Raw genomic sequence first — 11346 nt, 5'->3', positions numbered from 1 at the left:
TTATTCGTCACAAGCAATGGACACAGCCCTTTTAAGTTCACCATTATATCCCTTAAGTGTCCATTTTGGTGCCTCAACGGGTTTTCGTTCGTCTGCTATATGGTCACCATATGTTCGAACTCGTTTTACTTCTTTTGCATCCTTGTCCAGATAGTTTCGTAGAAACTTGTGAAGCTTATTTATAAAAAGAATTAGCACACTTGGTCTAAAATATTACATATTTTAACAAATTCACTTACAGTGTCCGAACGCCAGGAAAGGTCTTTCACGATAATATTATTATCTTCATCCGACTCTTCTGGACTGTGATAACAATTTTGTTTGGTAATAGGTTCCAATTCAGTAAAATTAAATTGGCCCAGCAAGCGATCATTACTCTTTTTTAGGTTGTTTATCACTTTCGTCCTCTTTCGCCTTTTCTATATAGATTATATAAATATAACAAAATTAAATAAATTAAATCTGGCGGCATACTAATTTACCTCTGATCGACGTGTATTTCTATGTTTTCTTTTTAATTCTTTTTTTTTCTCTTCTTCATCCTTGTTGTTAATTCGGTATGTATTCCGTTGGCTGTGATGTCTCCTCTTAATAATTTGATATATAACATTCTCGCTTATCGGGTAAATATTAGGATCTAAGAGTTGTTTGATCGTTGGAATTATTCTTTCAATTACTATCTTCTTTTGAGATTCGAACGTTTTACTTCTGTCTAATTGGCTTTCATCCGGCATTCTGGTAATATTCCAGAAAACATCTCGCTAGATAATTTATTGCAATTTGCAATTAATAAATTAAAGTATAACAAAAATAAACAATAATAACTGTAGAATTTATTTAAACGTAAAGCTTCTTTCAAATCCTTTTCCATTTCGTTCAAATTATTGTACCGCTTGAATCCAACGGATTCAGCATTAATCAACGGTCTATTGGAATGTCGGCGACTTTCTTTTTCAATACTTTCTTCTTCAGTTTCAAAACTACTATTTTCTTCTGCCCTTTTTCGTTTACCCTCATCAGAATTCAGTTGTCGATTTTTTGATTTTCTTCGGCTTGTTATCATTATCATGTCTTCGCTATCAGAAATTTGCTGATTTTTTCTTGAGTCCTTTCGTTTAACTTTATTATCCGCATCTTCAACCCACCGATTTTTTCTTGAATCCTTTCGTCTAACTTTATTATCTACATCTTCGTTATTGGAAATCTGACAATTTTTTCTTAAATCCCCTTGTTTGACATCATCATCTACATCTTTGCTATCGGAAATCTGCTGATTTTTTCTGGAGTCCTTTCGTTTAACTTTATTATTCGCATCTTCAACCCACCGATTTTTTCTTGAATCCTTTCGTCTAATTTTATTATCTGCATCTTCGTTATCAGAAATCTGACAATTTTTTCTTAAATCCCCTTGTTTGACGTCATCATCTGAATCTTCGCTATCAGAAACCCGCTGACTTTTCCTTAACTTTTTTCTGTTTTTTCTGGTAATGTTACTGCTAGGTTCAGCACCTTTCGAAGAACTAACTTTGGTACTTTCCAGGCCTATAATGTTGTATGTGACAGACTGATTTATAAAAATTTCTTGGATATGCATTACAAATTCATTATGCACCTTTTTTACGCCTATACCCTTTATATTTCTCTCTTAACGAATCTGATATTGAGTCATCAGAATCGGTATAAGGTATCACTGACGTATCTGACTCAACTTTTTGCTGACTTGCCCTGTTTAAAAAAAGTTAATAATAAATAATTGTAAATAAGTAACTGGTAGTAAACTAGTACAGAAATCACTTACATATCTGTCCGTTTCTATTAATAAAAAATAAAATAAAATAAAATAAAATAAATAATAAAAGTCAGCCAATAAGTATATTGATTTCATCTTTAATGCTTGGAGCTCAATATAACAATTTCATTACACTGAGCTCTGTGTGAACGTATAAGCCCAGGGGCTATAAAAGCCCACGGATGTGCGGATAAAAGTCTGGGTGCGCAAAAAAGACCCGGGCTTCCGAAAAGACAAAAGATAAAGCCCAGTTTCATACACAAAAAAATAAGGGCTTTTAAAGTAAAAGCCTAGACGCATAACAATACCTAAAAAATAAAATGGATAAATATTTGGTTGCATAATAAGCTAATACTTTGAAAGTAAAAGCCAAGATACTTGAAATTTCCGAACGGGTAAGCGGATAAAAGTTCGGTTACATAAAAAAGCCTGAGCAAAAGCCCGGTATGTAACAAACTAAAGAAGTTTGATCACATAATAAAGCCAAGGCTTTGAAAGTAAAAGCCCAGGCACGTAATAACTAAAAGTTTCCGAACAGCTCTAGACAGACTAACTGGTAATAATATACTTAAAAGTTGTATAAAAGAACGCGAAGTATTAAACGCAAAATAGGGGTAAATTTATTTATCTATTTAATCGATAAAACCACGTGACACATTGCTGATTTTCACAAAAATATTATCAGTACAACCCTGGATTTTTAAAAATAGTTTATCCATAAAATGTCCACGAAAATTAGAAATAAATTACCATGTTACTGTAAAACATGCAATGGGAAAATAGTGGATGAAAGGACAAAAAAGAGTCATGAAGAATTAGAAACTCAATTAGCTTTTAATGTTTCCGGATTTGTTCTCTCGGCAAATATGAATATGCTCTTGTCTAATCCTGAACCTAACATGACTCCTAGCCAGCAACTTATCGCAATGGAAATCGATAAACCTATTATAGAAGGATCATCAAGAAAAGAAATTGGATCGGAACAAGAATCGTCTGGTGATGATAATTATGAAGCCGATTTTGAACACTATGCTAGACAAAGACAAGATCGATTTCAAGAACTGGATGCAAATCAGTGTGATGAAAATTCAAATGATGATGAAAGTACAAAATCAATTGTAAGTAGTGAAAACGACAGAGATAGTGACGATGAAATTCAATTTACTGCCCCCGATTTTGACGATGATACAAAATTTGAATATTCTGATACTACTATCGATTATGCAGATTCATGGATTTTAATATGGATTTTTAAATACCAATCAAGATTTCGTTTGTCAGATGTGTCTATCGACGTTTTGATCAAATTTTTTCGCCAAGTACTAGAGGATGCCAATAGGACAAGATTTGCTGACTTTCCATCCTCTTTATATGTCGCAAAAAAACTATTTAAATTCAATAAATGCTCAAAAATTTTTACGGCATGTACAAATTGCCATACATTATACAATACTGCTGGGAACCCTGTGGAACAGTATTAACTGAGAAAATACCAATCAATAAAGGGTATAAAAGACGTCCCAAAATGTTGTTTCCTCTACCGAATTTAAAAATGCAAATAATTACCTTATACCAGCGACCAGAATTTGAACAACAACTTAGAAAATGGACCGATCGGCATATAGATAATGAGTTAATAACAGACATTTATGATGGAGAAATTTGGAAATCGTTTCCAAATGATCAGATATTCCCATTTTTTTCACCTGAAAAAGCTGATTCCCACCTTGGAATCATGCTCAATCTCGATTGGTTCCAACCTTTCGATTCAGCTGTATATAGTTCTGGTGCAATATATGGAGTTATTTGTAACCTTCCACGAGACCTTCGATTTAAGAAGGAGAATATGTTAACTCTTGGTCTTCTACCTGGACCAGAAGAAGCCAAATTACATCAAATTAATAATTATTTAGCTCCAATAGTAAATGAATTGCTAGAATTTTGGATGGAGTTGATTTGCCATCCACTTATAATTATCCTAGTGGTAGGAATGTTAGAATGGCTGTAATTTGTTGCAATAGCGATGTTCCAGCTACTAGAAAATTAGGTGGTCATATATCAGCACTTGTAGGATGCCATAGGTGTTATAAGGAAGCGAACAATGAAGGCGGCCAAAAATTAAATTTTGGAGGGTTTGAAGATATGAAAGATTGGTTCATAATGAGAGATGCAGAAGTACATCGACATAATGCTGTAATTTGGAAAAAACAGCAGTCAGAAGAAAGTAGAAACAAATTTGTTAAGAGAACACATGTCAGGTCGGTGAAATGCTCCGATTGCCCTATTACAACCCGATTAGACATTTAGTTGTTGATCCAATGCATAATTTATTTTTGGGCATTGCAAAATGGATCGTTAAAAAACTATGGATTGATAGTGGAAAAATTACTCAATCTGACCTTGAGGCAATGGAAAAAAAGGCAGAAAAAATTAAATTACCTGCAAATATGGGTCAAATTCCAAATAAAATTGCAACCGGAAATGGATTCTCTGGATTTACAGCAGATCAGTGGAAAACTTTCATATTAATTTATGCTATTCCACTTCTATGGAATTTGCTAAGTAAATCTGATCAGAAAATTTTAGGAAATTTTGTTAGAGCTTGTTCTTTACTGGTCTCTAGAATTATCAATAATGATATGCTGAATGAAGCTCATGAATGTTTGCTTAAAGTTGCCATATTAATTGAAAAAGATTATAGACCGGGAATGATCTCTCCAAATATTCATCTAAGCCTTCATCTTGCAGAATGCTGTAAAGATTATGGCCCACTATATTCCTTTTGGTGCTATTCATTTGAAAGGATGAATGGAATTTTAGGTATTTTTTCCAAATAATGAGATTATAGAGGTGTGATCTGCTTAGCGTTATCCAGTCAAAGTCACGTGATATGTCTGTTAATTTCCTTTTTTGGATTAAATATTATACAAATTTCTAGATTTTTTTTTTTTTCAACGAATATCACCCAAAAAGAAATGATCAGCATAACTGCGTATAACCGAATCAGATGATTGGCTCATCGGCTGATCAGATCGAATTTCATTTAGATTTATTTGACTTATATAATTACTATCTTTAGGTTCCTTTCCGAATAGCCGTCGTCAAATTGAGCCGGAATTACTACGAATTATTATGCAGAATTGGAGAATCAATAATCTTATATCCTGTCGATCAGATGATGTTAAACTTTCTGAAGGATTAAAATTATTAAGATCCCGGAGCACTACTGGCACTCTTGCCGCTTACGATGAGCTAGATTTTGGTGAACTACTTCAATTTAGACAAATTTTTTGTCAAGAAATTGATGATACAATTAATGGTAGTGAGCCATTTCCTGGAGAAATGCTTAAACCAAGTAAAAATCGGGTTGCTTTGCCTAATGATGTTTATAAAATATTAACCGACTACTATAATAGTGCTTATGATCACCAATTTTTAACAATTGCCGAGTCAACATCAACCAATTCAGGTGGCTCTATTGTTGTACCAAACATAGTTAATCAGTTTCGCCTCTTTGCTAATTGCAGCAGAAATTTTTGGATCAGCAATGTCACCTCAGTACTTGAAAAATGCATATATTTTGGCGAAATTCGTCCAAGAAAACCAAGGAAATGAAACGACCGATTTATATCCTGGTCAGGTGCAATATTATTTTGAGCATACAATCAGAATATCAGGTGAACCTACGACTCATCTGTTGGCATTTATCAGATGGTACGAACCAGCACCAAACCGGCATATACGATTTTATACAAGTATCGATGAAAATGAAAACAACTCAAATATTGAACTCTGGCAAAATAATTTTTATGATTTACGCCGGGATTGCTTAATCCCAATTCATTACATATATAGCCGATTTGTATCTTGTAATTTTGTAGTTGGTAAAAAGAAATTTGTTTCATATCAAGCTGTAATACCAATCAATAGGCAATTTCACATATAATAAAGTCTCGTTTATTATTTCTTCTGTCTGGAAAATTTCCCCACTTCTTTTTCTGATTTCTTATCAACTAATTTTAGTTTAATTTCTTGTTTTTCACCTATTAAGTTCCATCCAAAGAGATCGAGAGAATTACCTAACATAGGTAAAATGATGGTTAACCGGCATGATTGTCGGTTGGAGTATATCTTTAATATGTAAATTAGAGAGCAATCGGTATCAATTACAAATTGGATATAAATCGGAAGAGTATCAGAAGTATGCTGATTATTGTAGTTAATAAAGAAATCTTCCGACTTGTAACTATTTATATATTTGAATATTATCAAGTTGGACAAGTAAATTGTATTTTCCGATTTATATTTTCGTCACATACAAATAAAAGGATGTTTAAATAATCATTTCAGTTGGTATATTTATTGGTCAATTCTGAAGGGCAACTAGTTGTTGCCAATAATTAACTACAATCGGAAACCACATTTTTATTAACAGGTAAAATAAATACTAGAGGTGCCAGTGAGTATGCATATTTTATCCGTGTTATCAATATGTGGTGCAACAAATAAATTCAGCAATAAGAAAATCAATTGCGCAATATAGTATAGCATGATACATAGCAAAAAAAAGGCAAATTTATTCGCTCTCATCCTGTCACGTAATCATATAATAAATGTTCTCATATTTAATAAATAATAAATTATAAAGTTATTTTTTATAAATTAAAAAAAAAATATCAAATGAAAAATCAAAGTCGTTTAACAAAAAAAAGTCATATGAAAATCTTGTATAAACATATTGGACGGATATTCCAAAATCTGGATAATTCCCAACTCTCTTTTTTCAATAAATTAAATATGGATTAAATATTCATTTGGTAGTAAAGATTTTATATAAAATAGCATACCATCATGACTACTACAGCCACGACCATGACCTCCTTCTCTCCATTCCCTAAAATTATTTAAAAAAGTCTAAATAATAAAAAAAACTTGCTAAATTTAAAATTCTTGCTTCTCGATCATTACCATATAATAAAATTAGAAAGAATGCAGGATCAGTTGAGATGGGGAAAATTATAATTTCTGAAAATTAAATTAGAATTTTACATTTTTTTTATGTAGAAAAAAATTAGAATTCCCATTTTATATATGATACAATATATACTAATAGACATACAACTAATATTTTATGTGATTATGTAATCAATTTTATTCAAATAACAAAAAATTTTAAAAATAAAAAAAAAACAAATACAATACTTTAAATGTTATCGTTATTTCTTTCAATTGCTTTTGCCGTTTTTTCAGATAAAGTAAGTGCAGCAGTATACCTGGTTCCACCATCACTTAAGTCAAGTTTAGATGTACCATGTACCGCTTTAGTCAACCAGCACCAAATGGAATTTGACGACATTTCAATTGCAATACCATATTCTGGGTAAAAAAAAATCCATCTTTAACTATTCCTTCCTCATAAACATATCCCACAGCATATTCTGACCGGTCATTGTCTATATGTCCAATTGCTTCATAATTTTCAGTACAAAATACTGCACCTATAATTTCATTATCATCTAATTCTGATTGATTTTTAAATTTTTCATAAGAATCGACAGACCAGTGCAAATGTTGTTTTCCAAATTCAAACAACCATTTAGCCAAAGTAATTCCATTCTCACAAAGTATTTTTTGTTCCTCAGGGTTAGAAGTTTTATAAACATATTTGTCATAACCAGAATTTAAACGATTGGGACGAAATCCGTCACCAACCATTTTTCCAAAAGATGCATGTGCCTTTCCACGTTTAATGATAGGATGACCTTCAATTATCGATTTAATTTTTATTCCAAAATGATTTGATAATTTTTTTATTGCTGCATCACGTATGACCGCACCTACAGCTTTACCATTATATTTTAAAATAACTGACTTATTTTTACCAATTATTTTAATTTCTAAATCTTTTAGCAAATTAATATGATCACCACTGTCAAAACAAGAAACCCTTTTTCCTAGATATTTATTTGCTAAGTCAGGACAGTAGTCAACTCCATATCACCTTTGTGTTTTAAATCTTTTGGAGTAATCTTAACTCTCTCTTTCCAAATATCTAATAAATATTCATTTTTTGTATTGATTAAATGTCGAGAAAATGTTGATAAAGGATCCTATAAAATAAAAAATTTTTTTTTTAACGTTAATATTGTTAAAAAAAAAATACCATTAATTTCCAAAAATAAGCAACTCATACATACATGCATTACAATCATTTTGGCTGAAATTATAAAATTTTAGCAAGAATTACAAGTAAAAAAAAAGTGCTTATTTTTGGAAAATAACATTGACATAAATAAAGTATTCCTCCCATCCTTCTTTTATAAATAAGAAAGAATTAATTCTTTTCTCGCGTAAAATTTGGTTAGGAGGTATATTTATATTAAATACCCTTTCTATCCTCCTTCCACAGGTCTTTAAAAAGAATTAAAACTTTAATATATTATAAAATTTGTTTAGGAGCATACTTAAATATATCTATGCCATTTATAATTTTTAAAAAAAAGATGAATAATAAAAATACATTTATCTAATATTACCTTATTCTTAATTCCTTTTTCCTTTAACCATTCTTCAAATCTTTCTGATTCTCCAAATAAAACTTTACAATGTAATTTGCTTAATCCACAAAGTACATTTACAACCTCATCCATACTAATAGTAGTAGAAGATATCTTAAAGAAATAAAACTTCGTTAAAAATCTAATTTTCACTTTATTTATTTGAAGAAGGATAAATAAAAAAAACGCTACATACTTTTTTTCAGAAGATTCAAAAAATTTTTAGACCGTAAAAAAAAAGCAAAAAACACCTTAAAAAAAAAAAGATTGATAATCAGATAATCTAGTTTGGGTATACAAGCCATCAGCAAGTCACGGGAAAAATGTTCATTGCATGTTCATTCCTAAAATGTTCATCATAAAAATATGTTGAACATCTATATTAAAATCTATAATAATATAATCAAAATTGATTCTCTACACGCGCGTAAGACAATTAAAATTGCATTGCATTCATCTTTACATTTTTTAATCTGAAGCAGGTATCTACAAATAAAAGTAGACACCATTAATATTTCTATCAAAAACGAAAAAAAACTTACAATTTTTAAACATTAATCATACTTTTCGAACCTACAAAAAAACAAAGAAAAGAAAATTTAGAGTTTCTGCTAAAGAAAATAAAAAAAAAGATGGTAGGTTTACGCAACGAAACTTACCATTTTAAATTCTTAACTCAATACCCCAGACAATCTACAAAAAAAAAGATTATGGTAAATTTCTTAAAGATAATCTATTAATTTATTGCTTACTTAGTAAACTAATATAAAACATTATATTTAAAAGATAAAGAAGATTGAAATGTAAAGGTAAATAACAATAAAATCGAAGTGTAATCATGCCCAAAGTGTAATTATGTCTAAAGGTAAAAAAAAAGTAAAATCAAAAGGTAATTACATCTAAAGGTAAAAACAACAAAATCAAAGGGTAATTACATTATCATCCAAAGGTAAATAAATAACAAAATCGAGGGGCATTATGTTCCAAGATAAATCAAAGTCCAAATAAATGCAAAAAAAATCACAAGTCGAATCAAATCGAAATACTTACAAAAGAATCCTGAACGCAAAGTTGAATAACCTTGAAAAAAGAAAGTCCTCATGTTTCGTTTTCTTAAAAGTCCACTAAATTACTATACACTGAGAGAAGATTACGCCCGAAGCTGAAAAAAGAAACAAGAATCGTTAGTTAGAAAAAAAAATTCAATTATTTTAAAGAAACTTACCCGAAAAGTTGACCTAAAAACCGAAGACGATTTTACAAAATAGACAAAAAAAAAGGAAACGGTTAGTTTCTTCAAAATTAAACAAAAACTTTAAAAAAAGTTTCGAAACTTACCTTCCAAGAAAGTTCAGCCTGAATTTTTGAAAAACCTAGACCTAAAAAATAAACAACTTTTAATAAAAAAAAAATGATGAAAACAATCTGAAACTACGCCTATAAACTTACCAAAATCAAATTCAATTCCGGATTCTAATACACCGATATCTACAAAAAAGTAAGAAAATTAAAATTAAGAAAATATAAGTTTCAAAGTATTTGCTTCGAAACTTACCAAATTCAACCTCGAATCCTAAGACCGAAGGAACCGAATTTCTGAAAAAAAATAAAATTATAAAAAAAACAAAAAAAATAAAAATAATTTTTCCATAAAAAATTAGAAAACATGAGACAAATAGGAACGATTATACATGGGGTCGTAATTATTCCAGATAATTCGGCATTTAGATGGCGTATTGGTGAAATTTATTATACCAAATTTTGTTCAAAGATTCAAGTATTACACCCGGTGTAATGCCGAATTAGTATAATGTGCCGTAATATTTTCGTCATGGCTTGAACCTAATTCGCCCCCATGTATAGGAATGATTCTTACCTCATTAACTACTTGTAATGCAAATAATGATTAATTAAGGTTGCTTCCAATGATAATGCACTTGGAGAATTAATATTATCCTTGTCCCCAGTCTCAAGTGGTTTATCAATAAATTTTCATTAACGGTGATATTTTCTAAATTTAAAAGTTATATAGGATCCTTAGATGTAGAATCAAAATATTGAACTTTATCGTTAGGGGTTAATGGTTTTTCTGATTTGGTACGAATAAGATCATAATTTTTGTCATAATAATATAAAAAGCCATGTAAAGATCTAATGAAAAAAAAATAATAAATAAATTAAAAAATTACTTGTCTATACTCTATAGTGTTAACAACGATATTAAAATTTGATACGTACATGTCTTCTACATTCTCTACATCTAAATTAAGCTTGGCCAATTAAATTCAATTTCTTCAAGAACTTTCCAATCCGGGCCCACATTGACTGAAGCATCTCTAGCACGTTGAGGCTATAATAATATAACTATGTTAACTAAAAATAACTAAATAAAATCAAATAAATAAAATCAACTTTATCAACCTTATCATAATCTTTCCAGCCGTATTGTTTCTGAACCGCATTTTAAGCTGCTCTACCCCCGGGTGTATTCCAAGTTGTTGTGTTGGGCCTTTGGTATTGACCATTTCTAACGTTGCGATTAGTTTCACTTGTTCGACCCTGTGAATTATACGGCCAAAGGAGCTGGATTTCTAAAAAAAAATGAAAAAGAAATTAGAAAAAGATTAAAAAAATAATAATTAAATAGAGTCAATCTCGAAACTTCAAAACTTACCATACAATTCCAACCCAGATCCTGACAAAGGAACCGATACCTTTAAAAAAAAAGAAAAAAATTAAAATAAGAAAACAAAAAGAAAAAATTTTTAAAAAATCTTCACCCCGAAACCTACCAGATCAAAGATCCCAGCCGAACCAACCGATACCTACAAAAAAAAAAAAAGAAAAAAAATTTTTAAAAAAAAACAAAAAAAAATATTTAAAAATACGGAAAATTTTAATATTTGACATTTCTAGAAAAGATCGACTCAAATTGAATGATTATCTGATCTTTTTTTTTCAGAAACGAATTATAAACTCTTTCATGTAACATTTCGTTTT

The 11346-nt window shown here is 30.2% G+C and overlaps 5 protein-coding genes across 6 annotated transcripts; 1 reads left to right on the top strand and 4 right to left on the bottom strand.

Annotated features, from left to right (window-relative positions):
* OCT59_006761 (uncharacterized protein) lies at positions 1–2046 on the bottom strand (the record flags this gene model as incomplete). Its single annotated transcript, XM_066141494.1, has 7 exons — positions 1–174; positions 240–419; positions 483–735; positions 891–1542; positions 1613–1725; positions 1799–1812; positions 1912–2046. The coding sequence occupies 7 exons, from the start codon at positions 2044–2046 to the stop codon at positions 1–3; spliced, it is 1521 nt and encodes a 506-aa protein (XP_065998273.1).
* A 465-nt stretch (positions 2047–2511) lies between these two features.
* OCT59_006760 (uncharacterized protein) lies at positions 2512–3031 on the top strand (the record flags this gene model as incomplete). The annotated part of the gene is made up of 2 exons (XM_066141493.1): positions 2512–2907; positions 3017–3031. 2 exons carry the CDS (start codon positions 2512–2514, stop codon positions 3029–3031), a joined length of 411 nt encoding a protein of 136 aa, XP_065998272.1.
* Positions 3032–6920: 3889 nt separating this feature from the next.
* On the bottom strand, positions 6921–8439 carry OCT59_006759 (uncharacterized protein; the record flags this gene model as incomplete). 2 transcript variants are annotated; one of them, XM_066141491.1, is made up of 3 exons in its annotated part: positions 6921–7692; positions 7791–7899; positions 8326–8439. In XM_066141491.1, the coding sequence occupies 3 exons, from the start codon at positions 8437–8439 to the stop codon at positions 7115–7117; spliced, it is 801 nt and encodes a 266-aa protein (XP_065998271.1). In that variant the 3' UTR covers positions 6921–7114. The 2 variants fall into 2 exon arrangements, with proteins under 2 accessions (XP_065998271.1, XP_065998270.1); XM_066141490.1 differs by lacking the exon at positions 8326–8439 and adding an exon at positions 7987–8001.
* Positions 8440–9009: 570 nt separating this feature from the next.
* On the bottom strand, positions 9010–10227 carry OCT59_006758 (uncharacterized protein; the record flags this gene model as incomplete). Its single annotated transcript, XM_066141489.1, has 8 exons — positions 9010–9039; positions 9397–9405; positions 9480–9508; positions 9572–9584; positions 9685–9725; positions 9796–9834; positions 9902–9942; positions 10223–10227. The coding sequence occupies 8 exons, from the start codon at positions 10225–10227 to the stop codon at positions 9010–9012; spliced, it is 207 nt and encodes a 68-aa protein (XP_065998269.1).
* Positions 10228–10370: 143 nt separating this feature from the next.
* OCT59_006757 (uncharacterized protein) lies at positions 10371–11338 on the bottom strand (the record flags this gene model as incomplete). Its single annotated transcript, XM_066141488.1, has 7 exons — positions 10371–10497; positions 10585–10616; positions 10690–10696; positions 10768–10937; positions 11021–11060; positions 11139–11171; positions 11313–11338. The coding sequence occupies 7 exons, from the start codon at positions 11336–11338 to the stop codon at positions 10371–10373; spliced, it is 435 nt and encodes a 144-aa protein (XP_065998268.1).
* Positions 11339–11346: the final 8 nt, after the last annotated feature.

This window comes from Rhizophagus irregularis, chromosome 14 (assembly GCF_026210795.1).
Source record: "Rhizophagus irregularis chromosome 14, complete sequence".
NCBI classification, from domain to species: Eukaryota; Fungi; Glomeromycota; class Glomeromycetes; order Glomerales; family Glomeraceae; genus Rhizophagus; species Rhizophagus irregularis.
This window is presented reverse-complemented; position numbering and strand designations above follow the sequence as displayed.